This window comes from Pleurodeles waltl, chromosome 8, assembly GCF_031143425.1.
Source record: "Pleurodeles waltl isolate 20211129_DDA chromosome 8, aPleWal1.hap1.20221129, whole genome shotgun sequence".
In the NCBI taxonomy this organism is placed as follows: Eukaryota; Metazoa; Chordata; class Amphibia; order Caudata; family Salamandridae; genus Pleurodeles; species Pleurodeles waltl.
Genome location: NC_090447.1, coordinates 677,510,308 through 677,533,407, shown reverse-complemented (window position 1 = coordinate 677,533,407; position 23,100 = coordinate 677,510,308). Strand labels below are relative to the sequence as shown.

Genomic DNA, 23,100 nt, shown 5'->3' with positions numbered 1-23,100 from the left:
AAGAGTAGTACAGGACCGTGCCTTTTTTGCTTTTTGCGTGCCACACACAGCATTGGGCTTCATCAGAGCATTGCTCATGGGGGTGAGCAGCGAATGTGCGCCAGTAAACTCTGCTCCTCCAGCAGTCAGTGGAGTTTGCCGAACTCCACACACCAAGCGGAGCCACGGAGTGGCAGAACTCCTCCAACACTGCCAGCGGAGCGGAGTTGCCGCCCTCACCTAGTCAAAATGATTACCTGTACCCTCTGATGCCCACAGCTAGCACTCACAAAGTGGAACCTACTCCACACAGACAGCTTCCGTTTTGTCGAGGTTTGCTTGCAAACAGGAGGAGTAGACACCACTGATACATTGATAGATTTGCTTGTGAATTAACCAAGGGAGTTGCAAAGAAGTTTTCATTAGCAAATTCACCTTGGTATTTTGTACTTTTTTATTTCCCTGTTTTTAAGTCTTGTCTTTATGTGCAACTCAGGTTTTCGGAGGATGAATTAATTGTAGATAGTAAATACAACACTGTTCAAATATTGGAGCTATATGTTCACCTCAATATGTACATCCTCTTACATTTTTAGATTGATTTTGTAAATAATAGCATATGTTTACTGGTTGCAATGCAAATTAATTTCCTACAATACCTCTTTCTTTTAGATTTAATGTTTTGCTGGACCGTTGCTATGCTTCCACTTCTCCTTTCCCAGCTTTTTCTAACAGTACCTATGACATTTTTATCGGGTAAGTTATGTTCCTATGCTCAATTTGATGTAAACTTCCTGGAATGAACTTGTTATCAAAACAAACACAACTGATCCATCAATGATGAACTTGTTTTTTCAAAACTATCATATATAGTATTACACTTTTGATTCCAACACAAACACAAGGATCAATTTCATGAATAGTTGCACAGGCTCATGAGCAGCCGGGTGCCCTTGTTTATACATTTGCTCTTTAAAAGTGCTTACGTTTAACTTGACATTTCTCCAAGTTAGTGCATGATTTTCAGAGGGCATAAATCGGAAGCAAATTCAGGCAACCACTGTTCGCTGTTTAGGAGTTCTGTCTGAAATGTATACACATATACACATGCTTAATTTGAGTCAGTGGTTGCTGGTGGGGCCCACTGGCACTTATTTTTGGGGACCAATGCTTGTTTTTGCTTATCAGACGTTTCCCAAGAGCAAGAGAAGGAACACTCACAAAGGAGAAAGAAGGAGAAAGACAGAAAAACGTCTCAAATAGGCAAAGCAGGAACCTGCAAGAATAAGATTAAGAGGCAGAAAGTGTCTCGTAGTCGGTCAAAGAGACATGAGATGGATTCCATACTATGCAGCCTTGGTATCTGGCGTGTTGGTGGCAGCTGCAGGCTTCTGAGCAGAGTTTAGTGCACTCACACTCATTCTTCTACGAATTCGGAACTGACATGTGGGGAAATGTGTGTGCTTTAAACATAGTAAATAAATATAGAAAAGTTGCTTGGCTCTAACATTGAGTGCCCCCATGGTGAAGAAAAGTATGAGGGGGAGAAAGGAGGATGCAGTGGATTCACTGTTGGAGTTTTTAATCTCTAAGGGCCATATTTACTAGGCCCATGGTGCAGGGCGGTGCAGCAACTACCTTGCTGCGACGCCCTGTGCCACCGGGAAAGTGCAGAAATGTGCTGTATCTACAAGATACCATGCATTTCTGTCCTCTCACCCTGCAATGGCACACAAATGTGCTGTATCTACAAGATACCATGCATTTCTGTCCTCTCACCCTGCACTGGCACACAAATTGCTGTCTTGCGTCAATTCAGGCACCCTTACACCATGGTGCAAGGGTGCCTGCATTGTGGGGATGATTGTTTTTGTGCAGGAAGGGACAATCAATGGAGGCGATTTCCTCCTCGTATGTGTGCTGCAGAATGCAACACAGATAGAGTTAAAAAGCGTCATTTTATTGCCACCCCTGGGGTGGAGTAGGCTTTTGACGCATTCCCAGGTTTACAAAACCTTGCAAATTTGGGAATGCGGCAAAATCCATGGATGTTGCTTGGAAACACCCATGGAAATACCTCCCTTATGAAAAGTAAGGCAACACAGTGACATGCTCTGCTTTGCCTTGCTCCATATTTACAAGGTCATGAAAAGCCACGCAAAGTGGCTTTGCGTGGCTTTGTTGATATGGATGAGCAGCCTGTGCTGCCAGTGCATCACAAAAATTGACACACCGACGGCGCAGGCCACTTGTAAATATGTGCCTTAGAGTTTTCTTTGATGATGTTGGGACTTTAAGCATACACCTATAAAGGGAAACACAAATTTACAAGTCACAGAATACAAAGCCCAACTGGTTGAAAGTCAGGATAGGATGCAGGCATCATACATGACATATGTCGCTTGGCAACTACCATTAGCCAGTCCCTCTCCTCCCGCAGAAGTTTCTTCAATTAGTTAGGAGCCACAAGAACTGGTGAATTACATGATTGCCAACACTAACAACTTAGACCAAAGGCTATCGAATTTGCACTAGCTGTATAGCCTTCAAATTTAACCATGCTATGCTACGGCTTATTAAGGTATATAGAGAGTGAGAAAGAACTCTTGCCTAGACAAAGAGGCATATTTGCGAGCCCTGTTGCATCACTCCTGGACCATGCAGTATGGTTGAAGAGCCACGCAAGCCCAAATTGAAATTTATGAAGCCGCGCAAGGCTACCTTGCGTGGCCCTGTGCGACTTCATAAATCTTGAGTATAGCAACAAAGAACAAATCACTCTGTTGCATTACTCTACCCCAGGGAGAAATTCCATGGGTGTTTCTTCGGTGTTCCCATGCAACATCCATTGATTTTGATGCTTTCCCAGATGTAACAGAAGTGGTAGACCTGGTACTGTGCCAAAAACCTACACCTCCCCAGGTGAGGCGTAAGAAGGAGAAATATATTTTTATTTCTCCTGATTTTGTGCTGTTTCCATGTGTGCTGCATTTTGCAGCACACATAGAAAGAGGTAAAAGCCTCAGGTTATTGTTTTTTTGCAGGAAGGTGTCCTTTCGTGCACAATTTATCAATCAATCAGTGTATTTGTAGAACGCAATACCACCCGTGAGGGTCTCAAGGTGCTGAGGGGGGGAGCTGCTACTGCTCAAATAGCCAGGTTTTGAGCCGCTTCCTGAAAGTCAGCAGGTCTTCGGTCTGTCGTGGGGGCAAGGGAAGGGTGTTCCAGGTCTTGGCGGCGAGGTGGGAGAAGGATCTGCCTCCGGTAGTCGCTCTTCGGATGCGGGGGAGGGTGGCGAGGGCGAGGTCGGCTGAGCGGAGTTGGTGGGACGGGGTGTAGAAGGTGAGTCGTCTGTTGAGGTAGGCTGGACCAGTGTTGTGGAGCGCCTTGTGTGCGTGGGTGAGGAGCTTGAAGGTTATCCTTTTGTTGATTGGGAGCCAGTGTAGGTCTCTCAGAAGGGAGATGATGTGGCTGTGGCGGTGAGCATCAAGGATCAGGCGTGCAGAGTCATTTTGTATGCGTTGCAGTCGTTTGAGGAGTTTGGCCGGGGCTCCTACATAGAGGGTGTTTCTGTAGTCAAGTTTGCTGCTGACAAGGGTTTGGGTGACTGTTCTTCTTGTATTTGTGGGGATCCATCTGTAGATCTTGCGGAGCATGCGGAGGGTGTTGAAGCAGGTTGAGGAGACAGCACTGACTTGCTTGCTCAAGGAGAGTGTTGAGTCGAGGATGATGCCCAGGTTGTGTTCATGGTTGGTGGGAGTTGGGGCTGCTCCCAGAGCGGTTGGCCACCAGGAGTCGCCCCAGGCTGAGGGGTTGGCACCGAAGATGAGGACCTCCGTCTTATCTGAGTTCAACTTCAGTTTGCTGTTCCTCACCCATTCGGTGCCGGCCTTCACTCCTTCCACAAAAACAATCCTACATGCAACAGAGACCATCCTGCACCATGGTGGAAGAGCCCATTGTGCAACAACATTGGAAAAGGATAGGAATGCAGCGTATTGGGATAAATATGACACATTCCTGGCCTTTACCTATGAAGCAGTGCAGCAAAACAAGGTGACTCGCTGTGCTGTGCTGCACCACTTGGCCATAAATATGGCCTAAAGAGTGTAAATAAAAATGAGTGCTGCACATCCCTAGGGCAAACCATTTGACAGAAAGTGAAAGATCATCATACCTCTCATTCGCTTCAGTGAGGCTTGGAGAAGTGAAGTCAGTTACTCAATTATTAAATCACAAAACCTTTAGGTAAACCTGCTTGGAACTTCTACTATGTGATTAGTGATGGTCCCACTTCCAGGGAGGAAGCCCTTGTGGTTAGGAGGAAGTAGCCTAAGCTTATCTGCCCAAGACTCTAGGCCTTGCCAGAGGAGACCTGAGAAGAACTTTGGGCCAGATTTATTATAGTGTTGCATCACCCTTGCACCATACAAGGGGAAGCAAGGGTGATGCAATACTAAAGTCAGATTTATCAAGCCACGCAAGGTCACACATGGTCCTGCATGGCTTGATAAATTTGGAGTAACACAGGGAAGCACACACCACTGTCTTGCATTACTGTGCCCCAGGGATGGGTTCCATGAGTGGAGCGTGGTGTTCCCATGTATCCACCCATGAATTTTGGCACATTTCTAGATTGACTATCGGTGGCATACCTCGGAATGTGTCAAAATGTACGGACACCCTGGGGAGGTGTTCAAAGGAGAAATATCCTAATGTCTCCTCATTTTTTCCTCTTTCTATGTGTGCTGTATTCTGCAGCATACATAGAAAGGGGAAAATGCCTCTGAGGATTGTTTTTGCGCAGGAAGGTGTCCCTGCACAAAAACAATCCTGCTTACAGTACAGACACACTTGCACCATGATTGAAGGGGGCCTGCATTGGTGGCTTGAAGTGTTGCGCTGTATGAAAGTTTGATCAATATTCCCGTGTTTCTATCTCTACTAATGCTATTAACTTATAGTTTACTGGGTCTGTGACAAAGGCATTTTTAAATATTGGATGCAGAATAGCACTCTTCCAGGATTCAGGGATGCAATTTGAACTCAAGGATTCACTGAAGAGTCGTATTATTATTTTAGACCAGATTTCGATATTACAAATAAATAGGCTGGTTGGAAGGCCATTCAGGCCAGCAGCACCTTCGGACTTAAATTTTTTTAATTGTATATGTTTGTATAAATACAACTGGTGAACTTAATGAGTGAGAGAGCTATATCTTTCTGCTATTCGAATTCAAGAATGCTGGTGCGTAGCTTATTAATATGTTAAATCCAAGCTGAGGCACTGATGTTTTATGTTGTTTAATTGAAAGCAGCCAAAGTTTAAATTATTTTTAAATTCTCCAAAATATTTGGAGTCATTGGATTTACAGATCTGATGCAGAAGAATGGATGATGTGGCTATTAAATTGGTTGTGACACTGTCCTTTGCAAAACGTATAAAAAGAATGCCAGTGAGCCGTCGACCTCCTCACCTGAGGACCAAGAGCTGAGGGTCATAGTTGACAGTTGACTTATCGGCTTGATATTTGGACTGATACAATTTAGCATTTCAAAGGTAAATTAACAAAGCTGTTTCAATACTATTTTCCCTCAGATTTAAATTGATACACATTTTAAACTTAATTATTTGTGGTCTGTGATCGCTCTCTGTGCAGTCATTGATATAAAAAATGTTATCACGTTGAACATACTACCTATACGAGGAGGACTGGGAGATTAATCTGGTCCAGTGTACTTACTCCCTATACATGAACCTATAATAAAAAATGTGTACACTGTTCCAAAGCAAGAATATTGTCAAAGAGGACGAAAAGAAGACTGAAAGAAGGTATTGTAGGAGTGCCCTCAAGCATCACAATAGGATGCTAAGCATCATCATAGGGCTAACTCCTCTCCAGACCGGCACTGCAACGTCTGACGGGCCACCACACAAGAGGTGGTGGCTCTTCAACCGGAAGATGATTCTGCAGATCAAATTAAGTCCGCAGTACGTGCTGACAGAGGAGAAAAAGGAGAGTAAAGGGTATATAAAATTGGCTCTGAGCACCTAATAACTAAATTTAATGCTTTAGTAAGGGTCAGGCCAAGATTAAAAACAAGTAGGAGTATCAAGGGAATAATGTCTCCTATACTCCTAAAAAAAGAAGGGAGGGAAGAATCTTCACTCCTAACACTGGGTCGACATGTTTCGCGCCTACTCGGTCAGGGATTGATCCACTGGCGCTTCATCAGGACCGTTTAGTTAACTTCTCCTTAATATACAAAAAACAAAGAACAAAAACAGAGACCGTAAATGCTGGGAGGTCACTTACAGTCTATGGACCAGTCGTCACAGTCAGTCTAATTAAAAGTCGCCCTGCATAGGAGACAAAACACATATGTAAAACAAAGTGCAGCAGGAAGACATTGATTGGTGTCTTGCTGGAGAGTAGTGAGTGTGATAGGCATCAGGTCCCAAAGAACAAAAGTGGAGAAAAAGGTAAACAATATAGAAGGCTTACCATTCCATGTAAAGACAGGGCATCATAGGGACGCGTAAAACCTCATAACCAAGGTGAGTTCACTAAATAAGAAAAGTTGTAAACTATAAAATCAAGTAAAAACTGAAACATCAGCAGTTGATTAGAATCATGTTTGCACGAGGTTATCACATTCAAACTAATCAATATGAGAAAATTCCATGTCTAAAAAGATATAGTAGTGTCTCTATAATTGTTTGTCTACAGGCTCTCATAGTGCGCAAAAAAACATATAGAGTATGGAGTCTGTCCAGGGTCTGTGGGTCCACATCTAGGTAACTGACAGACATAAAAGTGACCACCCAGCTCCTGAGTATATGGGTATGTGGCTCATAATTTGAATCAGGCAGTAAACACTAGTAGCAGACAGTTAGTAACAGGTTAATGCTGAAGTTCAGCCTAGTGCAAAATGTTATCGGGGGACTGCGTGCTCATTCAGGATGTCTGAACACGCGCTAGCCGCTCGTTCAGTAACAAGCTTACAAATCGATCAGGCTGTCAAAAAGCGCCCAGCATAAAAAACGCTCACTTACTTGTACTGCGTTGGTGGTCTGCTTTTAGCCTACCCGAGGTTGCGTGCCCCACAACAAAGGCAACGCGCGCTCGGGAGGCGTTTTAATAGTGATGTGTCGATTGGGCAATTAGCCCTGAATGTGTCACGTCGGTGTCAGGTGAATAGACACCGACGAAGGACTAACTCGAGAGCTAATGGTAACGGCGGCCATCTTGGAACGGAGGATAATCATAAAAAGAAGTCTGGATACAGTCACCCTATAGTATGGGGGTGTGTGATCGGTCTAGTATTCCAGGACACTGTCCTGTTATTAGGCATCATCAACGCAAAGGGGGACTAGTACCGAAAACTGCATGCTGCAACATTGTGGGAGAGGCCATCAACCCAAATGTTATTATGGGATAATGTATTACACCTCCATATTGGGACATTAGTATGGTTCCGAGGACAATTAATATCTACACGAGTCAGTCAAGGAGGCTAAGGAGACAGGGTCCACCAAGGAATATCATCGTTGAGACCCTCCCTAGCTGTTTTAAGTCGAAAAATCCACTGCTGTTCAGTCCTGAACAGATATTTAGGGTAATTTTCATTATATCTGGGTACTTGTAAAACAGTCCACCACATATCATTAGGGCCATGTCTTGCTTCTAAAAAATGTGAACTTAATTTAGTTGTGATCCGTGCACATCTAATGTTGCTACGGTGTTCATTGATTCTTAACTTTACTGGTCTTGTTGTCATCCCTACATATTGTAAGTCACATGGGCATGTGATCAAGTATATACAGTGACGTATGTTGCAGTTGGTGTGTTTTGTTAAACGCCAGACTCCAAAGTGTTTCATCTGTAGACTGTCTATCCGTTTGGTCAGGGAACACACATTACATGAACCACACGGATAGTGTCCGGAGACCGGAGGAAGATTCCATAGTGTGGGCTGGTCTGTGGAAAAGTCCTGTCTGCGTGGTCGTGTATGTCTGATTAAGTCCCTGATGTTGGAAGATCTCTTAAATGCAAACAGGGGTCTAGCGATCTGTGATCCCCCGCTCAGTAGAATATGCCACCTTCTGTTAATGAGTCTTTTTACAGTATTGGAGAGGGGAGTGTATGTTGAAACACAAGTAAGTCGTGTTTGATCCTCCCGCCTGGTGGATTCTAGGAGAGCCTCTCTGTGATTGTTTCTGGCTCTTTTATAAGATGAATTGATAATCTTAGTGGGATAACATCGACGTTGGAGTTTCTCTTTCAATTCACATGCCTGAGCTTCAAACGAATGAACAGAGGAGCAGTTCCTACGTAGTCTCAGAAATTGGCCAAAAGGAAGGTTATCGCGTTGAGCCTTCGGATGATGGCTGTCATATCTGAGTAGACTGTTCCGGTCGGTGATTTTATGATAGGTGTCAGTTACTAATTTGCCATTCACATTGTGAATCAGAAGGTCCAAAAAAGGTACTTGTGTGGTGGAGATGTGCGCTGTAAATTTCAAAAAGGGATCCAGTGTATTGATCCAGCTAGGAAACAGATCAATGTTAGGAACAGCGCCTTGACATATGATGAGAATGTCATCTATGTAACGACGCCATAATTTCATGTTATTGAAAAAAGGGTTCGTTACTGGTAAGATGAAATTCTTTTCAAACTGATACATGTATAGACAGGTAGACACCCTTATAATTCCCTAGTATATAGTACTGAGGTACCCAGGGTATTGGGGTTCCAGGAGATCCCTATGGGCTGCAGCATTTCTTTTGCCACCCATAGGGAGCTCTGACAATTCTTACACAGGCCTGCCACTGCAGCCTGAGTGAAATAACGTCCACGTTATTTCACAGCCATTTACCACTTCACTTAAGTAACTTATAAGTCACCTATATGTCTAACCTTCACCTGATGAAGGTTGGGTGCTAAGTTACTTAGTGTGTGGGCACCCTGGCACTAGCCAAGGTGCCCCCACATTGTTCAGGGCAAACCCCGGACTTTGTGAGTGCGGGGACACCATTTCACGCGTGCACTATACATAGGTCACTACCTGTGTATGGCGTCACAATGGTAACTCCGAACATGGCCATGTAACATGTCTAAGATCATGGAATTGTCACCCCAATGCCATTCTGGCATTGGGGATACAATTCCATGAACCCGAGTCTCTAGCACAGACCCGGGTACTGCCAAAATACCTTTCCCGGGGTTTCACTGCAGCTGCTGCTGCTGCCAACCCCTCAGACAGGTTTCTGCCCTCCTGGGGTCCAGCCAGGCTTGGCCTGGGAAGGCAGAACAAAGGACTTCCTCAGAGAGAGGGTGTTACACCCTCTCCCTTTGGAAAAAGGTGTCAGGGCTGGAGAGGAGTAGCCTCCCCCAGCCTCTGGAAATGCTTTGATGGGCACAGATGGTGCCCATCTCTGCATAAGCCAATCTTCACCGGTTCAGGGATCCCCCAGCCCTGCTCTGGCGCATAACTGGACAAAGGAAAGGGGAGTGACCACTCCTGCCCAGAGCTCCTCCAGTGTGCCCCAGACCTCTGCCATCTTGGATTCAGAGGTGTGCTGGCACACTGGACTGCTCTGAGTGGCCAGGTCCAGCAGGTGACGTCAGAGACTCCTTCTGATAGGCTCTTACCTTTCTTACTAGCCTATCCTCCTTCCTAGGTAGCCAAACCTCCTTTTCTGGCTATTTAGGGTCTCTGCTTTGGAGAATTCTTCATATACCGAATGCAAGAGCTCATCAGAGTTCCTCTACATCTCCCTCTTCACCTTCTGCCAAAGGATCAACCGCTGAATGCTCAGGACGCCTGCAAAACCGCAACAAAGTAGCAAAGATGAATACTGCAACCTTGTATCGCTTCATCCTGCTGTCTTTCTCCCCTGTTTCCTGGTGGTGCATGCTCTGTGGGTAGCCTGCCTCCTTCTTGCACCAGGAGCTCTGAAGAAATCTCCCGTGGGTCGACGGAATCTTTCCCCTGCAACCGCAGGCAACAAAAGACTGCATCACCGGTCCTCTGGGTCCCCTCTCAGCCCGACGAGCGTGGTCCCTGGAACTCAGCAACTCTGTCCAAGTGAATCCCACAGTCCAGTGACTCTTGAGTCCAAGTTTCTTGGAGGTAAGTCCTTGCCTCCCCACGCTAGACTGCATTGCTGGGTAATGGCGTGATTTGCAGCTGCCCGGCTCCAGTGCACTCTTCCAGGATTTCCTTCATGCACAGCCAAGCCTGGGTCGCCGACACTCTAACCTGCAGTGCACAACCTTCTGAGTTGTCCTCCGGTGTCGTGGGACTCCCTTTTCTGACCTCGGGTGGACTCCGGCTCACTCCTCTTCCAAGTGCCCATTCCGGTACTTCTGCGGGAGCTGACTGCTTCTGTGAGGGCTCCCTGACTTGCTGGGTGCCTTTTCTATCTCCTCATCCAAGTGGCGACATCCTGGTCCCTCCTGGGCCACAGCAACATCCAAAAACCCTAACTGCGACCCTTTCAGCTAGCAAGGCTTGTTTGCAGTCTTTCTGCGTGAGGCCACGTCTGCAAGCTTCTTCACGACGTGGGACATTCATCCTCCAAATGGGAAGTTCCCAGTCCTCTTCGTTCTTGCAGAATCCACAGCTTCTTCCATCCGGTGGCAGCTTCTTTACACCCTCAGCTGGCATTTCCTGGGCATGTGCCCACTCTCGACATTGTCGCGACTCTTGGACTTGGTCCCCTTGTTTCACAGGTACTCAGGTCTGGAAGTCCACTGTTGTTGCTTTGCTGGTGTTGGTTTTCCTTGCAGAAACCCCCTATCACGACTTCTGTGCTCTCTGGGGGTTATAGGTGCACTTTACACTTACTTTTCAGGGTCTTGGGGTGGTCTATTTTTCTAACCCTCACTGTTTTCTTACAGTCCCAGCGACCCTCTCCAAGCTCACAGAGGTTTGGGGTCCATTCGTGGTTCGCATTCCACTTTGGAAGAGGAGTGAACCGGAGTCCACCCGAAGACACAAAAGGGAGTCCCACGACGCCAGAGGACAACTCAGAAGGTTGTGCACTGCAGGTTAGAGTGTCGGGGACCCAGGCTTGGCTGTGCACGAAGGAAATCCTGGAAGAGTGCACAGGAGCCGGAGCAGCTGCAAATCACGTGGTTCCCAGCAATGCAGTCTAGCGTGGGGAGGCGAGGACTTACCTCCACCAAAATTGGACTGAAGAGTCACTGGACTGTGGGAGTCACTTGGACAGAGTTGCTGAGTTCCAGGGACCACGCTCGTTGTGCTGAAAGGGGACCCAGAGGACCGGTGATGCAGTCTTTTGTTGCCTGCAGTTGCAGGGCAAAGATTCCATCGTCCCACGGGAGATTTGTTCAGAGCTCCTGGTGCAAGAAGGAGGCATGCTACCCCCAGAGCATGCACCACCAGGCGGCAGGAGACGCGATACAAGGTTGCAGTAGTCGTCTTTGGTACTTTGTTGCGGTTTTGCAGGCGTCTTGAGCAGTCAGCGGTCGATCCTTTGGCAGAAGGTGAAGAGAGAGATGCTGAGGAACTCTGGTGAGCTCTTGCATTCAGTATCTCAAGAATTCCCCAAAGCAGAGACCCTAAATAGCCAGAAAAGGAGGTTTGGCTACCCAGGAAGGAGGTTAGGCTAGCAACACAGGTAAGAGCCTATCAGAAAGAGTCTCTGATGTCACCTGCTGGCCCTGGCCACTCAGAGAAGTCCAGTGTACCAGCAGCACCTCTGATTTCAAGATGGCAGAGGTCTAGAGCACACTGGAGGAGCTCTGGGCACCTCCCCTGGGAGGTGCAGGTCAGGGGAGTGGTCACTCCCCTTTCCTTTGTCCAGTTTTGCCCCAGAGCAGGGCTGGGGGATCCCTGAACCGGTGTAGACTGGCTTATGCAGAGATTGGCACCATCTGTGCCCATCAAAGCATTTCCAGAGGCTGGGGGAGGCTACTCCTCCCCAGCCCTGACACCTTTTTCCAAAGGGAGAGGGTGTAACACCCTCTCTCTGAGGACGTCCTTTGTTCTGCCTTTCTGGGCCAAGCCTGGTTGGACCCCAGGAGGGCAGAAACCTGTCTGAGGGGTTGGCAGCTGCAGCAGCTGCAGTAAAACCCCGGGAAAGGTAGTGTGTCAGTACCCGGGTCTGTGCTAGAGACCCGGGGGATCATGGAATTGTCTCCCCAATGCCAGGATGGCATTGGGTGACAATTCCATGATCTTAGACATGTTACATGGCTATGTTCGGAGTTAGCATTGTGACGCTATACATAGGTAGTGACCTATGTATAGTGCACGCGTGAAATGGTGTCCCCGCACTCACAAAGTCCGGGGAATTTGCCCTGAACGATGTGGGGGCACCTTGGCTAGTGCTATGGTGCCCACACACTAAGTAACTTAGCACCCAACCTTTACCAGGTAAAGGTGAGCCATATAGATGACTTATAAGTTACTTAAGTGCAGTGGTAATTGGCTGTGAAATAACGTGGACGTTATTACACTCAGGCTGCAGTGGCAGGCTTGTGTAAGAATTGTCAGAACTCCCTATGGGTGGCAAAAGAAATGCTGCAGCCTATAGGGATCTCCTGGAACCCCAATACCCTGGGTACCTCAGTACCATATAGTAGGGAATTATAAGGGTGTTCCAGTATGCCAATGTGAATTGGTGAAATTGGTCACTAGCCTGTTAGTTACAATTTAGAAAGCAGAGAGAGCATAACCACTGAGGTTCTGATTAGCAGAGCCTCAGTGAGACAGTTAGTCATCACACAGGGAACACATACAGGGCACACTTATGAGCACTGGGGCCCTGGCTTGCAGGGTCCCAGTGACACATACACTAAAACAACATATATACAGTGAAATATGAGGGTAACATGCCAGGCAAGATGGTACTTTCCTACACGACCCCCCCCCAAACGAAGGACAATAAGACTAGCCATGACCTGATGAGTCTTCATTGTCTGAGTGGAAATATCTGGAGAGTCCATCTGCATTGGAGTGGGTACTCCCAGGTCTATGTTCCACTGTATAGTCCATTCCCTGTAGAGAGGGTCAAGGGGGCCAACTATGTCAACCCTCTACCCTTTCAAAGGGAACCCCAACCAAAGGCAGTGGAATAAGGGTAGCCTTTGGGATGCCACCAGTCTTGCCACTGGCTTGGCAGGTCACGCAGGACTTACAAATATCCTTTGTGTCCTCTGACATCCTAGGCCAGTGAAACAGGGGGACAAAGCTTTCCCATGTTCTAATCTGACCCAAATGTTGAGCCAAGGGAATGTCGTGTGCCAGAGTTAGGAGGAACTCTCTGTATTGCAGGGGAATGACCAATCTCCTGGCTGCTCCAGGTTTTGGGTCCCTTGCCTCTGTATACAAGAGGTTGTCCCCCCAGTAAACTCTATGTGAGTCACTGACATCCCCATTTTGCTGTTTGACAGCTTGCTGTCTTAGACCCTCTAATGTGGGACAGGTTTGCTGTGCCACACTCAGCTCCTCCCTGGCAGGCCCCACTCCACCCAAAAGCTCAGCAGTGTCTGCTGCCAGCTCCTCTGGTGAAGGTTCTGCACAGGGGTGAAATTCTTCTTCCTCAGAAGTAGAATCATCTGTAGAGGGAGGAATAGTGGGTAGGGATTTACCCTTACTAACCCTAGCTTTAGGGAGCACTTGGTCCATTGTTCCAGGATCCAAGTCACCCTGTCCTTTTTGCTTTTTGGCCTAAGCCCTTGTCAAAGGAAAAATATGCCCAGGAATGCCCAGCATTGCTGCATGAGCCTCCAACTCCACTTCTGCCCAAGCTGATGTCTCTATATCGTTCCCTAGTAGACAGTCTACAGGTAAATCTGAGGCAACCACAACTTTCTTTGGACCAGTAACCCCCCCCCCCCAGTTGAGATTCACAACAGCCATGGGGTGGCTAAGAGTGTTGTTATGAGCGTCTGTCACTTGGTACTGGTGGCCAAGTAGGTGTTGTTCAGGGTTTACCAGTTTCTCTATTACCATGGTAACACTGGCACCTGTGTCCCTGTAGGCCTTTACCTCAACACCATTGTTTAGGGGAAGTTGCTTGTACTTATCAATATTAAGGGGACAAGCAACCAAGGTGGCCAAATCAATGGCACCTTCAAAGACTAACACAGCCTCTGTGGTCTCCCTAACAAGATCAACCCCAACTAAATTACCAAAAGTGAGCCCAGCTACTCCCTTGGATTGGCTATTAGTAGGATTGCTCCCACCACCACTGCTATTACTAGGGGCACTAGAGGTTGCATTAGGGGTTGTGGTAGTGGGAGGCTTTTGGTGCTTTTCTTTGGACAACTGTCATCAGTTGTCCAATGGCCTCTTACTTTACATAAATAGCACCATGGTTTCTTTACTTGATTAGAAGAGGATTTGGACCCACCACCCCCACCAGAGTGTTTTTGTGGGCCTGATGAAGACTCATTTTTAGATTTGTCCCCACCCTTGTCTGAAGACTTACCATCCTTCTTCTTGCCATCCTTGTCACCCCCTGTATGAACTTTTCTGTTCACTCTTGTTCTGACCCATTTATCTGCCTTCTTTCCCAATTCTTGGGGCGAGGTCAGATCTGAGTCCACTAGATATTGGTGTAACAAATCAGACACACAGTTGTAGGAAAGTACCATCTTGCCTGGCATGTTACCCCCATTTTTCACTGTATATATGTTGTTTTAGTTGTATGTGTCACTGGGACCCTGTTCTCCAGGGCCCCAGTGCTCATAAGTGTGCCTGAATGTGTTACCTGTGTAGTGACTAACTGTCTCACTGAGGCTCTGCTAATCAGAACCTCAGTGGTTATGCTCTCTCATTTCTTTCAAATTGTCACTAACAGGCTAGTGACCAATTTTACCAATTTACATTGGCTTACTGGAACACCCTTATAATTCCCTAGTATATGGTACTGAGGTACCCAGGGTATTGGGGTTCCAGGAGATCCCTATGGGCTGCAGCATTTCTTTTGCCACCCATAGGGAGCTCTGAGAATTCTTACACAGGCCTGCCACTGCAGCCTGAGTGAAATAACGTCCACGTTATTTCACAGCCATTTTACACTGCACTTAAGTAACTTATAAGTCACCTATATGTCTAACCTTTACCTGGTAAAGGTTAGGTGAAAAGTTACTTAGTGTGAGGGCACCCTGGCACTAGCCAAGGTGCCCCCACATTGTTCAGAGCCAATTCCCTGAACTTTGTGAGTGCGGGGACACCATTACACGCGTGCACTACATATAGGTCAATACCTATATGTAGCTTCACAATGGTAACTCCGAATATGGCCATGTAACATGTCTAAGATCATGGAATTGCCCCCTCTATGCCATCCTGGCATTGTTGGTACAATTCCATGATCCCAGTGGTCTGTAGCACAGACGCTGGTACTGCCAAACTGCCTTTTCTGGGGTTTCACTGCAGCTGCTGCTGCTGCCAACCCCTCAGACAGGTCTCTGCCCCCCCTGGGGTCAAGCCAGGCTTGTCCCAGGATGGCAGAACAAAGGACTTCCTCTGAGAGAGGGTGTTACACCCTCTCCCTTTGGAAAATGTTGGGAAGGCAGGGGAGGGGTAGCCTCCCCCAGCCTCTGGAAATGCTTTCTTGGGCACAGATGTGCCCAATTCTGCATAAGCCAGTCTACACCGTTTCAGGGACCCCTTAGCCCCTACTCTGGCACGAAACTGGACAAAGGAAAGGGGAGTGACCACTCCCCTGACCTGCACCTCCCTTGGGAGGTGTCCAGAGCTCCTCCAGTGTGCTCCAGACCTCTGCCATCTTGGAAACAGAGGTGCTGCTGGCACACTGGACTGCTCTGAGTGGCCAGTGCCACCAGGTGACGTCAGAGACTCCTTCTGATAGGCTCCTTCAGGTGTTAGTAGCCTATCCTCTCTCCTAGGTAGCCAAACCCTCTTTTCTGGCTATTTAGAGTCTCTGTCTCTGGGGAAACTTTAGATGACGAATGCGAGAGCTCATCAGAGTTCCTCTGCATCTCTCTCTTCACCTTCTGCCAAGGAATCGACTGCTGACCGCGCTGGAAGCCTGCAAAACTGCAACATAGTAGCAAAGACGACTACTGCAACTCTGTAACGCTGATCCTGCCGCCTTCTCGACTGTTTTCCTGGTGGTGCATGCTGTGGGGGTAGTCTGCCTCCTCTCTGCACTAGAAGCTGCGAAGAAATCTCCCGTGGGTCGACGGAATCTTCCCCCTGCAACCGCAGGCACCAAAAAGCTGCATTACCGGTCCCTTGGGTCTCCTCTCAGCACGACGAGCGAGGTCCCTTGAATCCAGCAACTCTGTCCAAGTGACTCCCACAGTCCAGTGACTCTTCAGTCCAAGTTTGGTGGAGGTAAGTCCTTGCCTCCCCACGCCAGACTGCATTGTTGGTAACCGCGACTTTTGCATCTTCTCGACACCCTATACACTAATAAGGGATAACTGGGCCTGGTGCAAGGTGCAAGTACCCCTTGGTACTCACTACAAGCCAGTCCAGCCTCCTACATTGGAAGCAGCGACGGGATAAGTGCTTTGAGACTACTTACCACTCTTGTCATTGTACTTTTCATAAGAGAAAAATATACAAAACAAGTTCAGTGTATGTACACATAGCTAAAACGTTTTGCATTTCCTCTTTTCACTGTTTTCCAAGTGCTGAAAAGTACTTCTAAACTTTCAAAAAGTTCTTAAAAGTTTACAAAGTTTTTTTTCTGTCTTTCTAAAAAGTTCTGAAAACTTTTTTCTCTTTTTCTATCACTTTAACTCTCTCTAAAAATGTCTGGCACAGGCCAAAATGTTGATCTGTCGAAACTTGCATATGATCACCTTAGCTGGAAAGGAGCAAGGAGTCTCTGCATAGAGAGAGGTTTGAGTGTAGAGAAGAATCCTTCCTTGGAACTGTTAATTAACATGCTTAGAGAACAAGATAAGGCTATAAGTGCCCCATCTGTTGAAAAAGTAGCTAATGGTTCTCAATCTGATCCAGGGACTCCCCCAGGAAAAGGTTCAGGAAAGAAACTTCTTAGCCTGCCCATTACTAGACAGTCTAGCATAGTTGGTACTGAGGTGGAGTCACATCATACAGATGATGTGCTCTCACATTACACTGTCAGCCAAGCTGTTAGGGTGGCCTCTGTAAGGGACAGGTCTCCTTCTGTTCATTCCCATCATACCTCTGTATCTAGAAATGTCCCTCCCACCAGCCCTGATGAAAGATTGTTAGAAAGGGAACTCAATAAGTTGAGGGTGGAACAAACCAGACTGAAGCTTAAAAAGCAACAGCTGGATTTGGATAGACAGTCTTTAGAAATAGAGAAGGAAAGACAGAAGTTGGGTTTAGAAACCCATGGTGGCAGCAGCAGTATTCCCCATAGTCATCCTGTAAAAGAGCATGATTCCAGGAATCTGCACAAGATAGTTCCCCCTTATAAGGAGGGGGATGACATTAACAAGTGGTTTGCTGCACTTGAGAGGGCCTGTGTTGTACAGGAGGTCCCTCAAAGGCAGTGGGCTGCTATCCTATGGCTATCATTTAGTGGAAAAGGTAGGGATAGGCTCCTTACTGTGAAAGAAAGTGATGCCAATAATTTTACAGTACTTAAGAATGCACTCCTGGATGGTTATGGCTTAACCACTGAACAATACAGGATAAAGTTCAGAGAGACCAAAAAGGAGTCTTCACAAGACTGGGTTGATTTCATTGACCATTCAGTGAAGGCCTTGGAGGGGTGGTTAAATGGCAGTAAGGTTACTGACTTTGAAAGCCTGTATAACTTGATCCTGAGAGAGCATATTCTTAATAAGTGTGTGTCTGATTTGTTGCACCAGTAATTGGTGTACTCTGATCTGACCTCTCCCCAAGAATTGGGAAAGAAGGCAGACAAATGGGTCAGAACAAGGGTGAACAGAAAAGTTCATACAGGGGGTGACAAAGATGGCAACAAAAAGAAGGATGGTAAGTCTTCAGACAAGGGTGGGGACAAATCTAAAAACGAGTCTTCATCAGGCCCACAAAAACACTCTGGTGGGGGTGGTGGGTCCAAATCCTCCTTTAATCAAAACAAAAAAAAGAAACCATGGTGCTATTTATGTAAAGTAAAAGGCCATTGGACAACAGATCTCAGTTGTCCAAAGAAAAGCACCAAGCCTCCTACCACTACAACCCCTACTGCTACACCTAGTGTCCCTACTAATAGCAGTGGTGGTGGGAGCAAACCTACTAATAGCCAATCCAAGGGAGTAGCTGGGCTCACTATTGGTAACTTAGTTGGGGTTGGCCTTGTTAGGGAGGCCACAGAGGCTGTGTTAGTCTCTGAGGGGGCTATTGATTTAGCCACCTTAGCTGCTTGTCCCCTTAATATGGATAAGTACAAGCAGCTACCCCTAATAAATGGTGTTGAGGTTCAGGCCTACAGGGACACTGGTGCCAGTGTGACTATGGTCATAGAGAAACTGGTCCACCCTGAACAACACCTACTTGGTCACCAGTACCAAGTAACCGATGCTCACAACAACACACTTAGCCACCCCATGGCTGTTGTTAATCTCAACTGGGGGGGGGTTACTGGTCCAAAGAAAGTTGTGGTAGCCACAGATTTACCTGTAGACTGTCTACTAGGAAATTATTTGGAGACATCAGCTTGGTCAGATGTGGAGTTGGAGGCCCATGCAGCAATGCTGGGCATCCCAGGGCATATTTTTGCTTTAACCAGGGCTCAGGCCAAAAAGCAAAAAGGACAGGGAAGCTTGGATCCTGGAACAATGGACCAAGTGCTCCCTAAAGCTAGGGCAAGTAGAAGCAAACCACTTCCTACTATCCCTCCCTCTACAGTGGATTCTACTTCTAAGGAAGAAGAATTCCCTCCCTGTGTAGAACCTACACCAGAGGAGCTTGAAGCAGACACTGCTGAGCTTTTGGGTGAAGGGGGCCTGCCAGAGAGGAGCTGAGTGTGGCTCAGCAAACCTGTCCCACATTAGAAGGTCTAAGACAGCAAGCTGTCAAACAGGCTAATGGGGATGTCAGTGACTCTCACAGAGTTTACTGGGAGGACAACCTCTTGTACACTGAGGCAAGGGATCCAAAACCTGGAGCTGCCAGGAGATTAGTGATTCCTCAGGAGTACAGAAAGTTCCTCCTAACTTTTGCACACGACATTCCCCTAGCTGGGCATCTAGGACAAATGAAAACTTGGGACAGGCTTGTTCCCTTGTTTCATTGGCCTAGGATGTCTGAGGACACAAAAGATTTTTGTAAGTCCTGTGAAACCTGTCAAGCCAGTGGCAAGACAGGTGGCACCCCAAAGGCACCCCTTATCCCACTGCCTGTGGTTGGGGTTCCCTTTGAAAGGGTAGGGGTTGACATAGTTGGCCCCCTTGACCCTCCTACTGCTTCAGGCAATAGATTCATTTTGGTGGTAGTGGGCCATGCCACAAGATACCCTGAAGCTATTCCTTTAAGGACCACTACAGCTCCTGCAGTGGCAAAGGCCCTCCAGGGAATATTTTCCAGGGTGGGCTTTCCAAAGGAAGTAGTATCAGACAGGGGAAGCAATTTCATGTCTGCATACTTAAAGGCCATGTGGAAGGAGTGTGGAGTAACTTACAAGTTCACCACACCTTTTCATCCACAAACAAATGGACTGGTGGAGAGATTTAACAAAACTCTCAAAGGCATGATTATGGGTCTCCCTGAAAAACTCCGCAGGAGATGGGATATCCTTTTACCATGCCTCCTTTTTGCCTACAGGGAGGTACCCCAGAAAGGAGTGGGCTTTAGCCCCTTTGAACTTCTTTTTGGACACCCTGTTAGGGGTCCACTAACACTTGTAAAGGAGGGTTGGGAACAACCATTAAAAGCTCCTAAGCAGGATATTGTGGATTATGTACTTGGCCTCAGATCAAGGATGGCTGAGTATATGAAAAAGGCCAGTAAGAACCTTCAGGCCAGCCAAGAGCTCCAGAAGCAATGGCATGATCAGAAGGCTGTTTTGGTGCAGTACCAACCAGGACAGAAAGTGTGGGTCTTGGAGCCTGTGGCCCCAAGAGCACTCCAAGATAAATGGAGTGGACCCCACACAATTGTTGAGAAAAAGGGTAAAGTCACTTATTTAGTTGACTTAGGCACTGCCAGGGTCCCCTTAGGGTGCTCCATGTCAACCGCCTGAAACCCTACTATGACAGGGCTGATCTCACCCTGCTCATGGCAACTGATGAGGGACAGGAAGAAGACAGTGATCCTCTACCTGATCTCTTCTCTTCCACAGAACAAGATGCTCTAGTGGAAGGTGTAGTTTTGGCTGATTGTCTTACTGCTGAGCAGAAAGACCATTGCAAAAATCTCCTAGATCAATTCTCTGAACTCTTCTCTACTGTGCCGGGTACCACTTCTTGGTGTGAGCACACCATAGATACTGGAGACAGCTTGCCTGTCAAAAGTAAGATCTATAGGCAGCCTGACCATGTCAGGGACTGCATAAAGCAAGAAGTCCAGAAAATGTTAGAACTAGGAGTGGTTGAGCACTCTGAAAGTCCATGGGCTTCTCCTATGGTACTTGTACCAAAACCCCATTCCAAAGATGGAAAGAAGGAAATGCGGTTTTGTGTAGACTATAGAGGTCTCAACCTTGTAACCAAAACAGATGCTCACCCTATACCCAGGGCAGATGAGCTCATAGATACACTGGCATCTCCAAGTATCTAAGCACTTTTGATTTGACTGCAGGGTATTGGCAGATCAAATTGTCAGAAGATGCTAAACTTAAAACAGCATTTTCAACCATTGGAGGACATTACCAGTTCACTGTAATGCCTTTTGGTTTGAAAAATGCACCTGCCACTTTTCAGAGGTTGGTGAACACAGTCCTGCAAGGGCTGGAAGCTTTCAGTGCAGCATATTTGGACGATATAGCTGTCTTTAGCTCCAGCTGGGATGATCACCTGGTCCACCTATGGAAAGTTTTGGAGGCCCTGCAAAAGGCAGGCCTCACTATCAAGGCTTCAAAGTGCCAGATAGGGCAGGGTAAGGTGGTTTATCTGGGACACCTTGTTGGTGGGGAACAGATTGCACCACTACAGGGGAAAATCCAAACAATTATTGATTGGGTTCCCCCTACTACTCAGACTCAGGTGAGAGCCTTCCTAGGCCTCACTGGGTATTATAGGATGTTCATTACGAACTATGGCTCCATTGCAGCCCCTCTTAATGACCTCACTTCCAAGAAGATGCCTAAAAAGGTATTATGGACAGCAAACTGTCAGAAAGCTTTTGAGGAGCTGAAGCAGGCCATGTGCTCTGCACCTGTCCTGAAAAGCCCTTGTTACTCTAAAAAATTCTATGTCCAGACTGATGCATCTGAATTAGGAGTAGGGGCAGTCCTATCACAACTTAATTCTGAGGGCCAGGATCAACCTGTTGCTTTTATTAGTAGGAGGTTGACCCCTAGAGAAAAGCGTTGGTCTGCCATAGAGAGGGAGGCCTTTGCTGTGGTCTGGGCACTGAAGAAGTTGAGGCCATACCTGTTTGGCACTCACTTCATTGTTCAGACAGACCACAAACCTCTACTTTGGCTAAAACAAATGAAAGGTGAAAATCCTAAATTGTTGAGGTCGTCCATATCCCTACAGGGAATGGACTATACAGTGGAACATAGACCTGGGAGTAGCCACTCCAATGCAGATGGACTCTCCAGATATTTCCACTTAGACAATGAAGACTCATCAGGTCATGGCTAGTCTTATTGTCCTTCGTTTGGGGGGGGTTGTGTAGGAAAGTACCATCTTGCCTGGCATGTTACCCCCATTTTTCACTGTATATATGTTGTTTTAGTTGTATGTGTCACTGGGTCCCTGTTCTCCAGGGCCCCAGTGCTCATAAGTGTGCCTGAATGTGGGGGGGCGTGGCCAAGGACCCGGAGATGGCGCACGCCTGAACTCTTAGCTCCGGAGGGGCCGGCGAATAGAAAGTCAAAATCGTGCCTTCCCCGGGCCGAAGGAGGTCCAGGCTGCGGGGCGAGACCAGAGGAGGGGGCCGAGCGTGTGTGGGCCCCTGCGGCGACCCCGGGGGTGCCGAATCTGCCCGTCGGGGACTTCGGAGTCTGCGGGTCTGAGCACGTGACAGAGGCCGCGGCCTTGCGTGGTGCCGAGAGCCGAAGTGGTGAGTGCACGGACGGCATAGAACAGCGGGAGGCGCCGAGCAGGCTCTCCGGCAGCGGCGGAGGTGCTGGCGGGGGCCAGGGGGCCCAGGTGAGATCGCGCACAGCTGAAGCGCACAGAGACTGTGCCACTGGAAGCGCGCGGCCCCAGAATAACAGAGGGGGCAGGAACGGGACCGAGGTCGCGGCCTTGGGCGGGGCCGTAGGTTGAGGCGGCCCGGAGGCCTTGCGTGGACCAGAGGAGAGGGCCGAGCGTGTGTGGGCCCCTGCGGCGACCCTGGGGGCCGAAGTGGTGAGGGCCCAGGTGAGATCGCGCACTGTGGAGGCGCACGGACACTGAGACACTGGATACGGGTGACCCCAGAAGAACACAGGGGGCAGGCCCGAGATCGGGGCCGCGGCCACGGGCAGGGCTGCAGGTTGAGGCGACCCGGAGGCTGAAGAAAGCGGAGGTTGCCGGCGGAGACTACGAGCTGGGGTGGAGATGCTATTTGGGTTCTGGTGGCCCAGCGGAAGTCGCACTCTGACGGGTGGTGAAGTGGTGCTACTCTGGGCCACGGACGAGGCCCCTAGGAAGGATTGGGGACGAAGCGAGGCCAAGAGCGAGTGAAAGGCAGTGTGGAACGATTTCGAGGTAGCGACGTGACCCGGGGCCGCTTGACTTGAGGTGGGCCTTTGGGCCCTGGTACACACCGAAGAAGCGGAGAGAACGAGGGATAACGGGACCTGGTGGACCCCTGCAGACACCGGTGAACTAGATGCATGGTGGCTGGTTTGACCGAGCCGGGGGCCGGATCGGGGTGGCCCCGGACGGAGGTGGCCCGTGACCCATGGGGGTTGAATGAGTACCCGGGGCTGAGGAACCCAGAAGATAGGATCAAGCAAGCGAGGAAAAAGGGCCGACTGATGAAGCTGGCGGATGGCGGATCGCGCCCCCGGGGGCGAAGGGCGGATGGCCTAAAAGGTTGAACCGTGGACT

At 48.1% G+C, this 23,100-nt stretch overlaps 1 protein-coding gene across 1 annotated transcript in view; it reads left to right on the top strand.

Annotated features, from left to right (window-relative positions):
- ZPLD1 (zona pellucida like domain containing 1) overlaps nucleotides 1–23,100 on the top strand; it is a 473,205-nt gene that overhangs the window by 289,092 nt on the left and 161,013 nt on the right. Inside the window, exon 7 of the mRNA XM_069204797.1 lies at nucleotides 652–735. Coding sequence (XP_069060898.1) covers nucleotides 652–735 — 84 coding nt within the window. The remainder of the gene's footprint in view (nucleotides 1–651; nucleotides 736–23,100) is intronic.